This window comes from Castor canadensis, chromosome 7, assembly GCF_047511655.1.
Source record: "Castor canadensis chromosome 7, mCasCan1.hap1v2, whole genome shotgun sequence".
Taxonomy (NCBI): Eukaryota; Metazoa; Chordata; class Mammalia; order Rodentia; family Castoridae; genus Castor; species Castor canadensis.
In genome coordinates, this window is record NC_133392.1 from 33,345,816 (window position 1) to 33,365,859 (window position 20,044).

At 41.6% G+C, this 20,044-nt stretch overlaps 2 protein-coding genes and 1 long non-coding RNA gene across 5 annotated transcripts in view; 2 read left to right on the plus strand and 1 right to left on the minus strand.

The window, feature by feature from the left end:
- Positions 1-1,975, plus strand: part of Tctn3 (tectonic family member 3) — a 30,635-nt gene extending 28,660 nt beyond the window's left edge. Inside the window, exon 15 of the mRNA XM_020175046.2 lies at positions 911-1,975. The gene's annotated coding sequence lies outside the window, so the exon portion shown is untranslated. The remainder of the gene's footprint in view (positions 1-910) is intronic.
- On the minus strand, positions 1,936-4,046 carry LOC141424770 (uncharacterized). The gene is made up of 3 exons (XR_012449673.1): positions 3,956-4,046; positions 3,177-3,287; positions 1,936-2,072 (listed from the first exon to the last, which is right to left on the minus strand). It is a non-coding gene; the product is annotated as an uncharacterized lncRNA (long non-coding RNA).
- Positions 4,047-4,160: 114 nt separating this feature from the next.
- Positions 4,161-20,044, plus strand: part of Aldh18a1 (aldehyde dehydrogenase 18 family member A1) — a 38,587-nt gene continuing 22,703 nt past the window's right edge. Inside the window, exons 1-6 of one of the 3 annotated variants that reach the window (XM_074078637.1) lie at positions 4,161-4,358; positions 5,276-5,303; positions 6,996-7,111; positions 15,974-16,188; positions 19,466-19,615; positions 19,702-19,806. In XM_074078637.1, the coding sequence (XP_073934738.1) occupies positions 7,024-7,111; positions 15,974-16,188; positions 19,466-19,615; positions 19,702-19,806 (558 nt within the window). In that variant the 5' untranslated portion in view covers positions 4,161-4,358; positions 5,276-5,303; positions 6,996-7,023. The remainder of the gene's footprint in view (positions 4,359-5,275; positions 5,304-6,995; positions 7,112-15,973; positions 16,189-19,465; positions 19,616-19,701; positions 19,807-20,044) is intronic. The other 2 variants (XM_020175079.2, XM_020175080.2) reach the window with 2 other exon arrangements.

The following is a 20,044-nucleotide window of genomic DNA, read 5'->3' on the forward strand; positions in this document are numbered from 1 at the left end:
GAGAAACAGGTCATTAACATGTCATTAAATCTAATTATTTTAACTTTAAGCCCCTGGTATAAGAAACTGAATTTAAAGAATAGGATGTAATAGAATAACTCCAGTGAAACTGTGTGAAACATGAAATTGTAAGGTACAGCCCCTCTGTGACCTGACAAATTGGTGGAAGAAGACTGACATTTGACACAAGAGTCATATTTGTTCAGAGAAGCAGACAATGTGGCCTAGACTCTCAAATACTTACAATGGGAGTATAAACTGATAGGTCAGGAGAAGGGCAGGTAGCTACTGGATAATATGTATCAAAAGCCTTAAAAATGATTACTAACTGATCAGACAATTCCAGTTATTTAACATTACCCAAGGGAAGAAATGTCCAACAGTATGGGATTAGTTAAATTATGTTACATCTGTTGGTTGGAAGGTTGTACAACCACTGAAAATTGTGTATACTTGCCTTTATTGCAATAGGAAAACATTTATGATCTACAGACTACAAAAGAGTGCATATACTCTGTGGTCCTATTTTTGTAAAAAAAAAATATATTTAAACATGCATGCATGGCAAGCAAAAACTGAAAGGCCACATGTTAAGAATTAGGCTTTTAGAAATAGTATGATTTTTATGATCAGAAAATAAAACTATTTTGAGGAAACCATTTTCTCTCTAAAAAGAACTTCCATTGTGTGCAGGAATGTTCTGCATGTATGAGTAACTTCCCTTTTCTATCCTGTATTTGTTTAGCATTCTAGGCATACCTAGGATTGTTCCCAAAAGCCTGTCACACATAATGTGCTAGGGTTCTTTCTAAAAATACTTTCTGCGCTCCTCCCCTAAACATTCTGCTTCACTGGTGGAAGAGGGGACCTGGGAAGTGGAATCTCTAAGAATTGATTTTTTTTTTTAAAGTTTTCCAGGTGCTTCTGATGTACAGCCTGGTTTTTGAAACTAAAGTAATGATGTACAGTGTGGCTGAAACTGGTTCATCTAGTGTTTGTCTCATCATTGCCAACTCACCATCATGGGCACCCTTGCCTGAGCATGCCCATCACTCAGTGCTCTGCTGACATGGTGGGCCCAGCCTGTGTTCACACCCACATGACCTTCCTCTTCCTGCCACAGCTAACTGGTCCAAGAATGGAGTCCTCAACCACCCTGTGCCGCAAAGATTTTCTCTCTTAGGCATTGGGAACCAAGACCAAGACAAGAAGTCATTCAGGAGTGGGCAGTAAGTGGAAGAGTATTTAGAGCTGGGGAAGCCATTTTCCACCAAATGTTCATTAATGGAGAGTCTGTCTTAAAAGAAAAAGGAAAAAAGGAAGCATGTGTGTAAAGAGAAATGTAAATAAGAGACTTAGAAATGGAGGGTAGTATTGGTTCCTAATTTTCCATTTCCTTGTTCTTGTCTCTTGTGAGACCCAAGTTTACCTCCTGCCCTTGAAGGCTATCAGTTACTCCTTCCAATAAATTGCCTTATTGGAATGGGTTCTGCTCTTTACATTAAATAACTTGAGACTAAAAGAATTTAAATTAAAATAACTTAAACAGCATCTCAAGAACCCTGCATAAGCATACAGCCCTCTCCTAAATGTCCCTCTTGCTAGCTATGTGACTTTCTGGGCATGTCCAGCCTTATTTCCATTTGCTGAGACAGATGTTAAGTCCCTCTGGTCAAGAAAGATTCTTTTTATCATGTGCAGAAAAGATACCATAGCTGAATTACCTCCTTCACTGGAGAGAAAATAGCTCATATGTCTGATACTTGATTTTTCCTATGTGTAGCTCACAGTCACACATACCACTCCTTTTTCCTTACTGGTGAAGTACAGTATTAGTAACACAACAATAATAATAGCAGTACTAAATAAAATAGAAAATGTGCAGAATGTTAAGGATTTTCACATTTAATACTTAAAAAAAAAAAGTTTCTCATTGTGTAGCCCAAGCTAGCCTCACACTATGTAGCCCAGGCTGGCTTCAAACTGTTTATCCTCTGGCCTTTGCTTCTTGAGAGCTGAGATTACAGGCATGTATGAACATGCTTGGCTTTTCACTTGTACTCTTCACAGCCCTATGAAATAGACAAGAATGGTGTTAGCTCATTTTTTTCTTCTGCAGTGCTAAGGATCAAACCCAGAGTCCTGTGTCTCAGGCCAATTTTGTAATTGAGAAAACTAAATCAAAAGAAATTAAATTTATTCACTCATCAAGTATTTACTGAGTATCTCTTATGTTCCAGGAATATACCTATATTCTAGCAGGGAAGCCAGACAAGCAACTAACATAAGGTGTGGCCTTCTAAGGAAGAGAAAATCCCATTCCCATAGCTCTAGCTACATCCATGGTTGTCTCCTTTGTCTGCTCATGAGGAGAACCTTAAAAAGAAAAGCTCAGGTAGCAGGGAAGTTTTCTTTTGTAGGCAATTTTCTCTTGTGTCTTCCAAGACCCAAAGTGCTCAAAATTTAACAGATGCCACATGCTTTCATCTCCATTCCCCCAAAGAACTGCTCCCCTCATCTGTTTCCTAAGGCATTTGCAGCACCATCACATTCCCAAGTACTTTCTTGCCCTCCTCCTTTCAAGAAGTGACTGCTGGCAACATCCCCTCCTTTTCACTACCACACCCCCTGCTGGAGCCTTTTGTCCAGTCCTTTCTTAAATGGGCCTTTACAACCAACTCCCAGCTTCCACCCATTTTTACTGATTTCTGGCACAAAAACCTGACATCATTCCAGTACTTTAAAAGTTTGGGCTGTCTATTAGGTTCACAAAATTGAAAATCTTCAGCATAGCACAGAAAACTCTTTTACAAGGTGGGCTCACAGCCAGACACCTCTCCTGTCACATGCACAGGCAGCCTCTTCTCAAAGGGTCTTCCTCTTCTCTTTCAGGTGAACTACATGGCCTTCAAAACACAGTTCAAGTGACAACTCGTTTTAAAGCCAGCCCTGAATCTCTGGGCTCCCCCTTCTCTAATGTTTAGCACATCATGTTGTAATAATTTGATTATATATCTGTCTCATAAGGACATTGAACTCAATTAAGGTGGAGAATTATGTCTTCCTTCTCGTCTAAGTAATGTTTGGCACACAAATTAGCTGTCAGTTCATTTTGGGCAGTTGTAACAGAATACCAAAGACTGGGAAATTTATTTTTTAAAAATTTGATTTCTCACAGTTCTGGAGTATAGAAGACCAAGGACAAGGCCCATTATCTGGTAAGGGACTTCTTACTTCCTCCATAAACAGCAGAATGCAGAAGGACAAGCCAGGGTGTGCTGACATGGCTGCAGAGCAGAAAAGGGTGAATCCATTCCTGCAAATATTTTTTATACTGCATTTGACTTTGAATCCCTGCTGACCTAAAACTTCCCAGGAGGTCCCACCTTCCAAAAACTGCTGCACTGAGGATTAAGTTTCCAATACATGAATTTTGGGGATACAAATTGTGAGGATAGCAGTAGCCCAAGTTTAAAGAATAAGAAAATGAATAATAGGTTCAGCAATGTTGTCAGAACTACCAAAGCACAGGCACCTTTCTTGATTGGAGTCACCAAACTCCAATAAAGTGCTGCCCTCCTCCAAGCTACATGTATTCAGGACCCTGCCCTATGAGGAAAACACAGCATGTAGGAAAGGGAGGAAATCTGTGTTCTCATTTTAAGAGTATATGTACATTCAGCTTTGGAATAATTCCAATCGCCAGAGATTAAATACAGTATTTAAAAATGCAATATTTTTCCCACTGCCTTTGCTGAAAGAGTAGAGCTGAGACGGTTGGAGAAACTTCCAGATAACTAAGTGGCAAATCACTGGACCGTAGTGCCAACTTTTTCCCATTTCAACAGCCAAAGTTTGCAGGGAGGAAAGTGTTCCATAAATTGATCCAGCCTATTTCCAGGTGAGTCTGGCATATAAATGATCCACGTTGACAAACACATCTTATGAAATCTACCTGCAGCTGAGGGCACCAGACAGCTTTTCCACCTCTCTGGAAGGCTCGGCTTGGGCGCCTCTTGGACACTTCAGCCTCGAGTCCCTCCCTGGGGACGTGGGCTTTAGCCGGCGCCCCAAGCCCCGCCCACACCCGCGTCAGCAGGGCGGGGGGCGGGCCCGCCACGTGGAGCGCAAGCGGGATTCTCGCAAGCGTTTACGGCGTTGCCGCGGCGCAGCCCCGGGCGGCTCCGACGTTCCCACGTCAAGAGCGGAGGCGCCGCGGCCTGGCTTTACTCCCACGCAGCTGACGTAACGCCATCGTGCGGGCCCTAGACGGAAGAAAAAGAGGCGACGGCGGGCGCCAGAACCAGCCAGAGTGGTGTGCTGGCAGGCTGCGGGCCAGGGACGGCGGTGCGGAGCAGGTATGCTGCGAGCGGCGGGGCGGTGTTTCCCGCGCCCGTGCGGAGGCCGAGGCGCGCAGGCCAGGCAGGAGGGGTGTGCGTGCCGGGCCGCCGGTCGCCGTGGGCTGCAGGGGCGCGGCCTGAGCAGGTGCGGGGCCGAGGTCGCGTCCCCGCGAGCGGTGTGGGCACCGGCGCAGGGATGGCGGCGTGGCTGCGCGGCCTGGGGCGCGCTGCAGGGCCCGGAATGGTTCCATATGTCAGGGCTTGGAGGCCTCGGGTCTAAGGATGGCTACCGCCCGCTATCTCCCTGGTCAGGTGAAGGCTTGATGGACGACTCTGCAAGGAACCAGCTCCCAGTGTACCTGCGCTGGCCGTGGTGGCATACCGAGCTTGTAACGGGCCACACGCAGACTCTTGGGCCTGTGTCTGCGGTTTTCTAGGGTCAGCCTGGGTGCTCGTGATCCTCCCCGCAGCCGGGAAGCTCACTCACCACCGCCTTTTGCACTATGGCAGAGGGTGTGTGAGAGTGCCTTGCTGGCATATCAGGGCGCAGCCAGACCCTCCACTCCCACACACCTTACCTCCCCCATGGTTGTCCCCTGCCCTCTGAGAAGGTGAGATTTATCTTCAGGCCTTTGTCCGAAGTGGCGAACATGTACTGAGCATGAGTTTCTGGGTGAAGTTTGTTGGGATTGAAGTTCAGTTCCCTATCAACGAGATAAGGGCTCTCTGTTGGGAATGTGTAGCGCTGTACTTGAGAAATGTCCTAAGTCTAACCCTGATGACTTTTTTTCACCTGATGACATTGAATCTAGACACACACCCACATTTCGCTCCTTGGGATTACCTGTCTGGAAGAGAGAGGTAAACAGTTTATAAATATTTGTGTGATCATATCCAACAGTGACTCTTCATTGGTTTCTTTGTGCCCATGGCAGGTCCTGAAGGAAATAATAAAAAGAAAAGGTAAGACAGGCTTCCAAGGCAGAAGGAGGGAAACTGATGTTGACTGAGCATGTATTGTACCCAAGCACTTTCCGTGCATTATTTTACTTAATCCCCACAATAATCTTATGGTATCTTTGTTATTATCCATGATTTACAAATAAGGAAATTAACACTAAGGAAGATTAACCCTCCAAAAGGCACATTGCTAGCAAGTACAGAGGTGGTCCAACTTCAAAGGCCCTGTTCACAATCCTGGTCATGTTGTCAGTGGGAAGTTTATAACCCAGTTGGGAAAAGCAACAGTAACATATGAATCAGCTAGAGTTGCTGGAGAAGGTTTCACGTCCAGAATTTAGTGTTACTGTTATTTTACCCTTTGGCTCTTTATAGGCATTTTGCAGAATTACATGTAAATAATTGTTTAACAATCATTTTTTTTTTAAATTTAAGTAAGTGGCAAACATAGACCATGGACTCACTTCATACTTCCCTGTTACACAGAAACTGAAAGGCCACAGGCCATCACTTAACACATTCACTTGCGTACCAGATGCCACATATTTTATAGCAAATTCTGCCCATCTCTTCTCTCCATTTCTGTGTCTTTCTTTGTGCAATATAAATTGTAGATAATTGCATGCTACTTCTTGCTTTTCTTCACCGTGGAGCTAATGATATTTTTTTGAAGTACATTTAAGAAGAGAGTTGTAATATATTCACCAGTCCATATAGCATAAGTTAAAGGAAGGCCCTCTTACCTTGTGGAAATAGCAATTTCCCTGTAACAGAGAGCTGCAATAATGAATGGCTTCTTCTCTGGGTACATATAAGCAGGAGTCCCCTATTTTGTGTTTGTGTATATACGTATGTATGTGAAATTATCCTTTGTCTAAAGACTCGAGTTTACCCAGGGTGAGAAAATGCTCAGAACCACCATGTCCTCAATGTTGAGATTTCTAGCCACTTACTTATCCACCATGGGATGTGCTCACTGTCATTTAAATACTAGTTGTAGGCATTCTCCTCCACCTCCCCCCTTCCAGGGTTACAAAAGTTGCTTTAGATTCTGTGGGCAGCAGGAACAGTGACATGGCAGCAGCCTCTGGCCTTTCCTCTCTTCTCATGGCTGGCAAAGATCAAGCTGACATTTCAAATATGTGAGCTTCCGTGTTTGGTTGGGAGGTGGTAGCAGGAAAATGGAGATGGCTGTTCTGGGACCTAAGAGTATAGGTGATGTAATAAGGATTTAATGTCAATATATAAACATACAAAACATAAACATTGTTTTTGGAGGGTGGGACGGGTTTGCACACAGGACTTCACTTTTGCAAAGCAGGTGCTCTACTGCTTGAGCCACACCCCCAGCCAAAAGATATTTTATCATTCAGAATATCCATAATCTTTAATTGCTCTGTGCCTATATAAAAACTAAGGGGTCCTAGAAAGGAACAGCCTGGAAGGGAGCCTTTGTTTTTTCTCTCCTATAACACAGAGGAGGTAGGGATCTCCTTAATACAGAAGAGTTTAGAACAGGAGGGTGAAATTTTTACTCTGAGAGAATGAGGAACCGGAGGAAAATAAAATGAACTGTCTGATCTTTTTCACATTTTTACACATTTTTATTAGCATGTATTGTACAAAGGGGGGGGGTTCCATGTATGCATATAATATATTTTGATCATATTTGCTTTTTAAAAATGCATCTCACAGATACTTGGATTTGTGACCACGTCTCAGCATGTTGAGTCAAGTTTACCGCTCCGGGTTCCAGCCCTTCAGTCAATATCTTCTGCCCTGGATCCAGTCCACATCTGTCTCCAGATCTCGTATGTACCACTGATGATCAGGTGGGAAGTTTGGTAGTCAAAGTATGTTTCAAACAGAGTTTTAAAGGGGAAAAAAAGATGGTGTTTGGCAGAATGGACAAAAGCAATGGGGCTGCCTGCTCGTGAAATGTTCCAAGTATTTTTATTTGTCAACAAAATGTTCTCTATAGTCATTGCCCCCAAAATTTATATAGGCTGGTTTTATTATTTATATATATATAGGCATAGGTATTATTTTGAGATGATTGTAGATAACTTGAGGGCTGGGCCTGGCGGTACATACCTGTAATCCCAGCAGTCAGGGAGGCAGAGATAGGAAGAATGAGAGTTCAAGGCTTTCTTGGGCTACACAGCAAGTTATTGAAGGCCAGTCTTACACAGTGAGAGCCTGTCTCAAAAAAAAGAAAAAACAGGCTGGGAATGTAGCTCAGTGATAGAGTGCTTGCCTAGCATACACAAGGCCCTGTGTTCAGTCCCAGCACTGCCAAATAGAAAAAGTAATACAGAGAGGCCCCTTATATCCTTTTCTCAGTTTCAACCAGGATATTCACATAGGTACAGTCAAAATACAGAACATTTTAGCTAGGAATGGTGGTGCATGCCTGTGATCCCACTTGGAGCGCTGAAGCAGGAAGATTCCAAGTTTGAGGCCAGTTTGGGCAATATGGTGAGACCTTTTCTCAAAAAACTAGGGTCTGGGGGTATATCTCTCAGTGGCAGAGTGTTTGCCTAGCATGTGCAGAGCCTTGGGATTCATCTCCAGTGATACCAAAAAAAAAAGAAAACAAAAAACCACCAGAACATCTTACCACCCCAGGATCCTTCATGTAGTCTTTTATTAATACCATCTCTTCCCTATCCCTACCCCTTGGCCATCACTGATATGTTCTGCATTTATAATTTTGTCATTTCAAAAATATTACATAAATGGAATTACATACATGACTTTGGGTTTTGTTTTTTTATCTTTTTTTTTAAGACTCAGCATGATTCATCCAAGTCACTGTTGTATTAATTCATTCCTTTGTATTACTGAGTAGTATTTAATAGCATGGGTATAGCACAGTTAGTATAACCACTCACCTGCAAAGGACATCTGGGTTTTCACCTTTTTCAGGAGGGGAGGTGGGGGGGGTTGGCTATTATGAATAAGGCTGCTTTGAATATTTGTGGCAGGTTCTTTTTTTTTTTTTAAGTGGTACTGGGGCTTGAACTCAGGGTCTCACACTTGCTAGGTTTGCTAGGCAGGTGCTGTATTACTTGAGCCACTGGTTTTTTGTTTTTGTTTTGTTTTTTTGTATTGGGTGGGTTTTTTCTTTTTTTTAATTGCTATAGCGTCTCACAAACTGTTTGCCTTGGGCTGGTTTCTTGTGTGGACATACAGTTTTCATCTCTGGGATGAGTGCCCAAGAGTGCAGTTGTTGGATCAGATGGTAGTTGCATATTTATTTTTTTTTATTGTTTTACTGGGGGTACATTGTGACATTTACACAGGGTCTTAACAGGATATCATAGTTGAATTCACCCTTTCATCATTCTTCTTTATCCCCCCCCATTCCTGCAATAGTTCCAGCAGGTCTCATTTTTCCATATACATGTGTACACAGTATTTGCACTATATTCACCCTCCTATATCCTCTCCCCTCCCACTGGTACCAACCCCTCATGCAGAATTTTTTCTGCCCTCCTGTTCTCTGTTTTTTTTTTTTTTTTTAAAAAAGACATTTTTGTCTGTTTAAGTAGCTACACAGGGAGTTTCCTTGTGACATTTTCATATATATATTTTATAACCCGAATTGGTCCATCCCCTCTATTTTTCTCCTTTCTACCTTAGTTCCTTTCTTATGGTGATTTCAAAGGTTTAAATATATCTATATTCATTCCTGTATAGCAAACATATTCACCTTCTTAACTTCCTTCTTTTACTCTCCCTCTCTCATATGTGATCTCTCCTTAGTGTGGTCTGTGTTTCATAATATTGTTGTATTTGTATTAGATCTATACTCCAGGTGTGAGAGAAAATATGTGGCCTTTGGCTTTCTAAACCTGGCTAACTTCACTTAAGATGATGTTCTCCAGTTCCATCTATTTACCTGCAAACAACGAAATGTCATTCTTCTTTGTGGCTGAGTAAAATTCCATTGTATATAAATACCACATTTTCTTAATCTATTCATCAGTAGTGGGGCATCATGGCTGTTTTCATAGCTTAGCTATTGTGAATAGTGCTGCAATAGACATGGGTATGCAGGTGCTTTTGTTGTAACCTGACTTACATTCCTTCAGGTGTGTCTCTAGAAATGGTATTACTGGGTCATATGGCAGTTCTATTTTTAGTTTTTTGAGAAGCCTTCTGTACTAATTTACATTCCCACCAATGGTTTGTACTCTTGATAATAGTCATTCTCATAGAAGTGAGGTGTAATCTTTTTTTTTTCCAGTACTGAAGTTTGAACTCAGGCCCTGCACTTTGAGCCACTCCACCAGCTCTTTTTTTGGTGGGTTTTTTCAAGATAGGGTCTCAAGAACTGTTTTCCTGGGCTAGCTTCTTACCACTGTTCTCTGATATTTACCTCCTGAGTAGCTAGGATTACAAACGTAAGCCATCTGCTCCTGAGGTAGAATCTTAACATGGTTTTGATTTAATCTTATTAGAAACTACCAAATTATTTTGGTAAAGTAACTAAACCATTTTACATCAATATATAAATGAACCACTTTCTCTGCATCTTCACCACCATGTGATGTTGTCACTGTCTTTTTTATCCATTTTGATTGATGTGTAATGGTATCACGTGGTTTTAACTTGCTTTCCCTGGATGATAATGATATCGAACATCTTTTATTTGCCATCTGTATATCTTCAGGGAAATATCTGGTCATGTGTCTTGCTTGTTTTTAACTGGATTTTTTGTTTTTCTCCTTTTGAATTTTGAAAATTCTTTATATCTTCTAGTTATTAGTCCTTCATCAGATATGTAGTTTGCAGGTATTTTTTCCCACTTTGTTAGCTTATCATTTCATTTTTTTAACAGGGTCATTCATACAGGAATGTTTTTTATTTTGATCATGTCCCATTCATCAGTTTTTCTTTTTATGGATTATACTTTTGGAGTCGAGTCTAAGACCTCTGGGTTTTTCTAGGTCCTGAAGATTTTCTCCTGTGTTTTCTTCTAAAAGTTCAGTAGTTTTGCATTTAAGTTCATGATCCATTTTGAATTACTTCTTGGATGAAGTGTAAGATTTATGTCAAAAGTTCATTTTTTTGGCCTGTGGAAATCCAGTTGTTCTGGCATCATTTGTTGAAGCTCTGTTTTGGTATTTTGAGTTGGCTATCTGCACTGTATCACCTAAATCTTATCAGCAAGTAGTCCATCTCTGAGCCTCAGTACAAGATGACTTGCTTATTATCACTATCCAGAAAATCTGTTTCTCATTAGTGTAAAGAGTATAAGGGTTAAAAGTTTAGGATTTAGAGCCAGCCTCCCTGAGTTTGAAAACTAGCTCTGTTCCTTATAAATTATATAACTTACTGACATAAAACAACTCTGTATTTAGGTCACAATTCTGTGGATTGGCATTTTGGACTGAGCTTAGTTTTCAGTGGTTCTCTGTGTCAGCTTTTAGACAGGCTCAGGGCTGATTGCTGGGGACCAGAGGCCCTTGCTGGGATGCTGGGTCATCTGCGTTCCATGTAGTCTCCCATCCAGACTATCCATGGCTTCTTCACATGATGCTTGTGGGTTCTCAAGAATGGCAAGCATGAAAGCTACAATGCCCCCTAAAGCTTAAGCTCAGAATGTCCAGTGTTGCTTCTGCTACATTGTTCTAATCAAGGCAAGGCAAGGCACAGAGCCAGCCCAGATTCAAAGAGTGGGAAAATAGATTCCACCTGCTAGTGGGAGAAGATGCAAATTGCTGTGGCCATTTTCATAATCTAGTAATATTGGTTAGTCAGTCAATTTGTTGGGCTTCTGTTTCCTTATTTATAAAATAAGAATAATTAATAACACATAAGATAACTAAAAAGGATTTAGTTAGATGATGATGACTGTGTTAGACAGTTCCCATTGCTGTGACAAATTACTTGAGAAATTCAATTTAAAGGGGGAAATGATTAGTTTTGACTCATGGTTTCAGAGGTTTCAGCCATGGTTGGCTGGCTCCATTGCTTTCAAGCTTATGATGAGATAGAACATAAGGATGGAAGGGCATGGTAGAACTATGGCACCCAGAGAGGAAAGAGAGAGACAAGATATATCCCAGTGACCTACTTCCTCCTGCTGGATTCCACTTCCCAATAGTCCATTCAGCTATGGACTTAGTGTATTAACCCATTGATGAAGTTAGCACCCTTATGATCCAGTTACCTCTCAGTTGTGCACTAGCTGGGGACCAAACCTTTTAACACATAAGCCTTTTGGGGGGACACTTCATATCCAAACTATAACATCATGGTGATGATAATGATAGCTAACACTTTCTTATAATGCTGTTAATATTTATTGTGTGCCTACTTTATGCTGATCTCTGTTTATCCATTAACTCGTTTCATCTCCATAACTACATTATGAGATAGGTAAGGTAGCAGCTGGTGAACAGAGGACTTGAGATTCCAACTCAGACATTCTGGCTCCAGAGCCTACACTTGTTCTTATGGGCTTTACCTCTGAATCAGGTATAAGCATAGCTCCTGAGATACAGGAAGTGTTCATTTAGATATTTTTACTGTTGATATTATCTGTTCTCATTAGCCTCTATTAGAAGGAGGCACTTTCTGGTCTTGTCCCTATATTTTTGTATCCAAATGTGTGTGTGTGTATGTATGTGTGTGTTTTATGTTCACTGAACATAATGAGCAGAAAAGCAGAAAAGAAACAAAATAAGCAAAGTGAAAAAGTATATGGAGAAAAACATAGAAGGAAGTGGAAGACCAAGAAGAGAGAGAGAGAAGCCATGTCAAGTCCCTTCTTGAGCCTTCAAAGACAGCCTCATTGATTGCTGGACATAAGGACTTAGATGGTGAAATAAGACTTATTCCTTGGAGTGTAATCCATGGCACTTTTGAAGAATGTCGACACCCCTGCTCCTACCCCCACTGCAACCACCTGTGTGTACACACATACACCTCACTATCCCTTCAGACCTTCTAGAGAAACAGATTTTCTTTGGGACTTGGAGCCTAAAGATTCCTTAGAAGATGAAAAAGGATTACTCATCTCAAAGCTTTGGATTTTCCTAACAAAAGCCTTCTCAGTCCTGTGTTAGTATATTTTTTATGTCTATGACAAAATTCCTGAGAAAAAGCCAACTTAAAATGAGGAAGGGTTTGTTTTGGCTCACAGTTTCAGAGGCTTCAGTCTGTGGTTGCTTGGCTCTGATGCCCTTGAGCTTGTGGCAAGGCAACATGTCAAGACAGAAGCCAAAGAAACTGCTTGTCTCATGGCAGCCAGGAAGCAAAGAGAAAAGAGTGTAGATCCCAAAATGACCTTCTAGGGCACATCTCCAGTGACCTTACAGCCTTCTGCTAGGTCTCACTCCCTAAAGCTTGCACCACCTCTCAATAGCACCATATCCTGGTGACCAAGCCTTTAACACATGGTCTTTGGGGGACATTTCAGATCTAAACCATAACAGTTCTTAGTGTGAATCCTGAAATATATACTCTGTAGAACATAAAAGTGCCCCCAAGAAAGGTGGGGTCAGTCTGGGGAAAGTAAATGGCATTATTCAACAGAAACCCCAAAAGTCCTGCATCCCATGAAGCTCTCCTTGTGCTAGGACCTACTGGACTTTACTGAGTTTTTATCAGTTTGAAACCTGGCTAATAACTGTGACCTCCTCTTGAATCTTGTCATCTTAATCTGCTGTGTTCCAGTTGCCTACAGCCAAAATGAAACTCAAGAGCCTGTCTCTGAGCCATGCCACCCTCCTCTGCTGATATAGACTATGGGTCACACATCTCCTTCATGCTTTCCCAGCTGCTGGTTTCTGACTGATTTCTGCCATTTGATCACCTGGACTGCCATGCCGGCTGCAATCTGTATCCCTGAGATGTCCTATCAGGCTGCTATTCCCATGTGCATACTCTTCCAGGACATGACACGCCCAGCAATAGACAAGAGAGACATGGCCAGCTGGTCTGGTCCTAACAGCTACCGACTCCATCAAAAGACCAAACTTGAGACTCCAAAGAGAGTCATGAGATACATGACTCCAAAGAGATACATGATCCTTGGTGTATCTCTGAGCTCTGCAAGTGCCATTGATGATCAGAGGTACAGACCTCAGGGGAGTTTTTCTCTCTACCACCTTTCTCTCTTACCAGGTCACTAGGGCCAAGCTGTCATTTGTACAACTTTTGAACTTAGGTGTACAAATTGTTTAAGATAATATCCCTGAACACCAAAGCATGGGACTCAGTCTTAAGATTAACCAAGTGAAGAAAGGTAGCCCCAACAACATACCCATATTTTAGACACCAGTGGAAGCGCTAGTATAACTGTGGGTGCATCAAGGATGCCAAAACCCCACTTTATCCCAGATGATGCTTCACTGAGCAGTTTGTGCCAGGAACCAGACTGCAAGCCCACTGTGAAAAAAGTCCAAATTATCTTTCTTATATACCACAACCTTGAAGCCATCACTTTTAAAAATGATTATTTATGGGAGGAGAAGAATGGACTCTTTATTGCTTTGTTTAAAATGCTCTTTCTAAGATTTGTGTGTGAAAGAGATAGTGGGAGCACACACTGTGACCTTGCAGGCATGAAATGAGCTTCTGCCTGCTTTACATGCCATTGTCACAGATAGAGAATGGGTATGGAAGCTGGATTATGGTTAGAGGAATTAGTGGCCAGGAGATAGAGGCAGAGAAGTTCCAAGAAATCTGTAAATATGAAGGAGTAGTTGTGATTGATTCAAGTGAAGGTAGAAATAGAGTTATAAAACAGTAGTCCAAAAGGTGGCTTGGAACAATTAGTTTAGTAATTTCATTCAGATATTTATTAGTTGCCTATAATAATGCATAGAAAACTCTTTGTGGAGAATTGCCTAAAGTTTAGTCCTGCTGAGAGGGAATCTATATTACCCTTTTTGTCTTGCTTCCTTGCTACCAGGGAGTCTCACTAAGCAAAGTTCTGTTTGCTGTTAGCCCCTCTCACCCATCTAGTGACAGTCTTCTCTCCCACCAAGGCCTCAACCCAGGCTTTCTGCCATGCACTCATTCTGCCTCTGCTCAGTTAGTTAGGTGCATTTAAAGGAAATTCAAATATCAGTGACTCAAACAGGAGAGAAATGTATTTCTCTGTTCTTTTTCAGAAGGGATGTTGGCAGCACCACAAGAAGGCAGGCAGGTCAGGGTTCCCTGCGCAGCAGCACTGTGGAGTCATCAGGACACTGTGCTCCTTTTCTCTCATTGCTTTACAGTTGCTAATGTTTCCTTGTGGTCCAGAGTGGATATGTGAGCTCCAACCTTCACACCCATTTCCATGTGGCAGGACTGATAAAGAAGCACTTCTCTCTCTCTCTCCCTCTCTCTCTCTCCCTCCCTCCCTCCCTCCCTCCCTCTCTCTCCTTCCTGTTTAAAAGGATGTTCCTAGAAATCCCACACAACGTTTTCATGCTTACCTCATTAGCCAGAACTTAGTCACATGCTCATACTGAGCAAAAAAAAAAAAAAAGACTGGGAAATGTAGTCTTTTAACTGGTGGTGTGCCCAGCTAAGACTTTAGGGATCTGTTCATTGGTGAGAAAAAGGACAAATAGGTCATTGGTAAGCTGTCACCAGGAGAAGTTTGGCCCATGAGAAATGGTGAGGGAATTCCTTACTTAACATTCCACTTTTTTTTCTTTTATTTTGGATTTATGCAGATAATCTTTTCATCTTTTTAATCAAGATTTTTTTTAAATCACATTAAAAAGCACACTTTTTTTTTCTGATTATGAAAGCAGTACATTTTTCCTGCATAAATTTGGAAAACACAGGAAAGAATAAAGAAGATGCAAATTGCCCATGATTCCATCAAGAGATAAAATATTAATATTTTGATTATTTTATTCATCATTTTCTACACATTTGGACTTGTACATGAGCGTAGCATATCACAAACATTTTCCTGTTACTAAAAATTCTAACAATGTTAATCTTTCTCCCCTTTTTTGTCATTTACTCTGTTTCTGGTTTTTCCTATCATAAATGAAATTCTGATGAATAGCTTTCTGATAAGTCTCATTGTCCTCATCTTTGACTTATTTGTTAGAATAAATTTCTGAACATAAAATTGTGCATGAAAGGATCGGACATTTTTTAAGGCTTGTTATATTTTACCAGCAAGTCTTCAGGAGAGATTATTTCATTTATATTCTTCACCATCAGTGCTTGAGTGTGCCTGTGACCTGTGTACTGGGTGTAAACTCCATACAGTATTAGATTAAGAAAATGCTAGATAAAATTTATTTCATTTTTATTTTGAGACAGAGTACCAATATGTATCCCAGGCTGAGCTCAAACTTGAGATCTTCATGCCTTAGCCTCCAGAGTACTGTGATTGCAGGTGTGTACCATTATCCCTGGTGAGGTATTGTTTTGGTTTGGTTTGGGTTTTTTTGAGATATAGGGTCTTACTATGATGTAGCCCAGGCTCTCCTTGAATTCCAGATCCTCTTACCTCAGGCTTCCAAGTGCTGGGATTATAGGCATGCACCACTGTGCCTGACTTAGTTTTAATATACAGGTTTTACCTGATTAATAATGGTAAAGCTATTTTTGACAGCTAAGCTGATTAATACTATGCATGCAAATTCTCATTAATAAATTGTGTTTTTCTTTTCCTTCCTTGCATTTGACTTTGGGGGATACAGATCGTGTCCAGTCTCCAGCCATCAGACATGTTCGTTCTTGGAGCAACATTCCCTTTATCACAGTACCCCTCAGTCGTACCCATGGAAAGTCCTTTGCCCACCGCAGTGAGCTGAAGCATGCTAAGAGAATTGTGGTGAAACTGGGCAGTGCCGTGGTAACCCGAGGAGATGAGTGTGGCCTGGCTCTGGGGCGCCTGGCATCTATTGTTGAGCAGGTAATTGCCGAGATGAGAAAATCTGCTGAGCTAAATTAGGGTCTTTAAATTCTTAGTTCCACTGTATTAACTTGTAAAAATAATCTTGTTTTGAGCGTAGTAGTTTTCACCTAGTCAGAAAACTCTTTTGCCACGTAGATGCCAGTGGGAGACAGAGAGAAGATCTGATGGTTTGTGTGTGTGTCAGTGGCTACTTTAGGTGGTACTGGGGTTTGAAATTAGGGTCTTGTGCTTGCTGGGCAGGCACTCTACAACTTGAGTCACTGATTCAGTGTCAGTGATTCTTAATCCTAGCTGCACATTAGAATCGTCTGAGGAGCCTGGAGTTGCCTGGGCTTCACTCCCAGTAGTTTGATAAGTTTTTCTGGGATGGGGCTCAAGCATCTGTTTTTGAAAGTTTCCAGGCAACTCTGATGTGCAGTCAGGTCGAATACCCAGATTGATGTGTGTAAATACTTACATTTTCCTTTTTTTTTTTCTTCCTGTTTTACTGTTTTGCATAAAAAACAGTTATCCAGCCATCCCAGAGATAAGGTGCTAGCTGTGACTTAGCTCTATCCTCCATAATGGTTTTCAGTTGTAAAAGACAACTTTGCTGAGTTGGTATTAGGGAACTGCTCACCAGAAACATGGTGGAATCTTCATATTGTAGTTTCTGTACTAAGCAATTATCAGATCTTCTCCATAATTTGAGTCCATCAGATCAATTCAGTTGATCAGATATCAAGGTGTGTCTTAGTCCTTTTTATTCTGCTATGACAGAATTCCACAGAATAGGTAATTTATAATAAACAGAAATGAATTTGGCTCATAATTCTGGGGAGCCATATCTGGTGAGAGCCTTTTTGCTGCATGGTGGAAGGGCAGAGAAAGACCTTGAGTTGAAACTTGCAGCCTCAAACCCTTTTATAATTGGCTTTAATCCATTCAGAGGGGTGGAACGCTTATGACCTAAACATGTCCCACTATGCCCTACCTCCCAACACTGTTGCATTAAGTTTCCAATTTGTGCTTTTTTTGTAGCAAGAAGCTCCTTGCTACAGTTTGTGAGAGATACAACCAAGCTCTAACTGTTGTCTCTGCCTTGGGGAGCCAGAACTGGTATTCCTAAAATGATAAGTGATCATTAATGACAATAAATATTCAAAGGAGTGGACTGGTCCATAGATGAGAAAGTCAAATGAGAATGTGGTTGTTCCTGGGGCTTCCTACAAGGGACCTAACCTGAACCTTGATAACTGGTAGTGTTTGTGCCAACAGAGGAATAAAATCTGTAATGCCAAGTGAACAGTGTGATTGGTGCCCCTGGGGTTCCAGTGGTTCTGGGGAAGGGACAGGCTCCAGGATGGATTCTAGGGGAAGGACAGACAGGAGCCAGGGAGGAGGCAAGGTTGAGCAGTTGTGGAGTGCTTATCAGAAAGGATGGCTCATTTTAGGCAGAGCTCTGGAGCCAAGTAGGGAAATTGGGCTATAATTTCAAAGCTGATGAAAGGTTTTTGAGCAGAGGAGAAATGTGGTAAAGGTTTGCTTAGGTTACCAGCTCCCCTCTGGGGCTGCTGTGAGCCTGATAGAAAGGATCTAGTAGGTAGTGCTTGTTAATACAGTCAGTTTCCTGCACCTGTTATGTGGGCTCAGGCGCTGACCTAAAGTGGCTTCCCCTGGCTATCATAGATGGACAATCTGAACGTCAGTAAAAGGTAGTTTCTTCAATGTAGTGAAATACGTTTAAATTCATGAGTTCACCATGATGAGTTTAAAAACTCCTTGGTCATCTCTGGAGGGTACTAGAGAACCTACTCAATATTTTAAAAATAGGTAAGTAAAGGGAAAGACACATTTGTCTGCTTTTCATACACAAGCTACCTCAAAATAACCAAATAGTTGAAGAAAATTTCCCTTTACAAAGGTATTCCAGCCAATAAAGGAAGCAGAAATGATTGAGTTAGAATATCAGCATGTTGCAAGCCCTAATGAAATAATGGGTCTTGATAATGATCAGCATCAGTTTCTTTCATAGAAAGAAAGACAAGCAGGCATTATGCATCCCCTTGATGGACATACACACCACAACCTAAAGAGAATTCTCTGCCCCCCCCAAAAAAAGAAAATCACCCTCCATACTTAACAGCAGTTTGCAGAAGGTACAGAGCTCAGTATTAAACAGTACCATATGGACACAATCAGGAAAGTGTAGACTGGGAAGTCCTAAAGAACAAACAGCTCATCTTAATTTAAAAAATTGCAAAAGGAGAAACTGATGGAGGAAGAACCTGTGGATTAAAAGAGACTCAAGACATTTCATCTAAACAGTGTATGGGGTTAATTTTCATTCCAGTTTGAGCAAGTTAAAAAAATTGGGGAAATGTGAACACTTGCTGTTTGATGTTAAGGAATTCATTCAGATGTTTTAGATGATGGTTTCGTAGATATATATTCCCTGTCTTTTAATGATCACTGCTGAGGTATTTATTCATAGATGGAATACGTCTGGGGCCTCGGATTTTTGTTAAAATAATGGTGGCATTACTGGAGAGTGTGAAATTGGCCATTGGAAGTAGTTATTGAAACTGCATGGTTGGTACATGAGGATTTATAATGCTACTCAACACTTTGATTAAATAATGAAATTTTCTGAGATAAAAATTGTTTTAAAATCGTGGTTTGTCACAGCCTTTAGTTCCGAAAACATGTAATAGTGTTCAACCATCAGGAGGAATGTCCAGGTTAGGAGTATTGATTTTTGCATCTTAAGTCTTTGATTCTTTCATGTGGGTCTATCCAAGCTAGTACTCAAAGTGGCCATAGCTGGTTCTGGACAGGCAGAACAGAGTAGGGTTAGCATCTGCTCCTGGTCTAGGCAAAGGTGATCTGTAGGATAAGATGTACCCCAAATACAGCCTCATCTCCCAAGTTAAGCCTTAAAACTTGGGATGCTGCTAAGTCTACATTGCAGTTCTTAGCTCCAGACTTCTGTTCTAGACCTTACTTCCTGAAGCAAGGAAGCCTTTTGTTACCAACTGCAGATATCATTTGGTTGTATAGATGTCAAACCTGCTGCATGCCAGAATCCCCTTTTTAAAAAAATCTCATTTCTGTCTGCCACCTACTAACTTAGGAACCTGTATTCGCCAGACAACCTGAATGGTTCTTCCAGAGCTAGAACAGTGCTATCCAAAGAGGAACATTTAGATCTGTTCTTGTCTACCCTGTTTGGGTCTCTTGTGACAAGAGGAAACAGTACTGTGACTTGTGGTGTGTTTTTCTTTCTCAATGTCAGGTATCAGTGTTGCAGAATCAGGGCCGAGAGATGATTCTGGTGACCAGTGGAGCTGTTGCCTTTGGCAAGCAGCGCCTGCGCCATGAGATCCTTCTGTCTCAGAGTGTGCGGCAGGCTCTGCACTCAGGGCAGAACCAGCTGAAAGAGATGGTGAGTGTTTCTTCCCCACCCTTTTGACAGGTTCTTAAGTCTACTTCCCTCTTTCCCAACCACACCTTTTCTGATTGATATTACAGGCAATTCCAGTCTTAGAGGCCCGAGCCTGTGCAGCTGCTGGACAGAGTGGGCTGATGGCCTTGTATGAGGCCATGTTTACCCAGTACAGTATCTGTGCCGCCCAGGTGAGAAACTGGGTTTCACTGGGGGTGTGGGACCTGTGAAAGGGGTTCTTAAGCAAGAGGCTTATTAGTAAAACTCTTAAGTCAGATGCCAGGATATGTAGTCTCAGCTTCACCGCTTGCTACTTCAGAGATGCAGAGAAAATCTGTAAGTCTGTGCCTCAGTCTCTGAAAGATGAGGATATCAGTACTTCAGAGAATTTTTAGAAAAGTTCAATGAGAATTTATCTGAAAAATATTT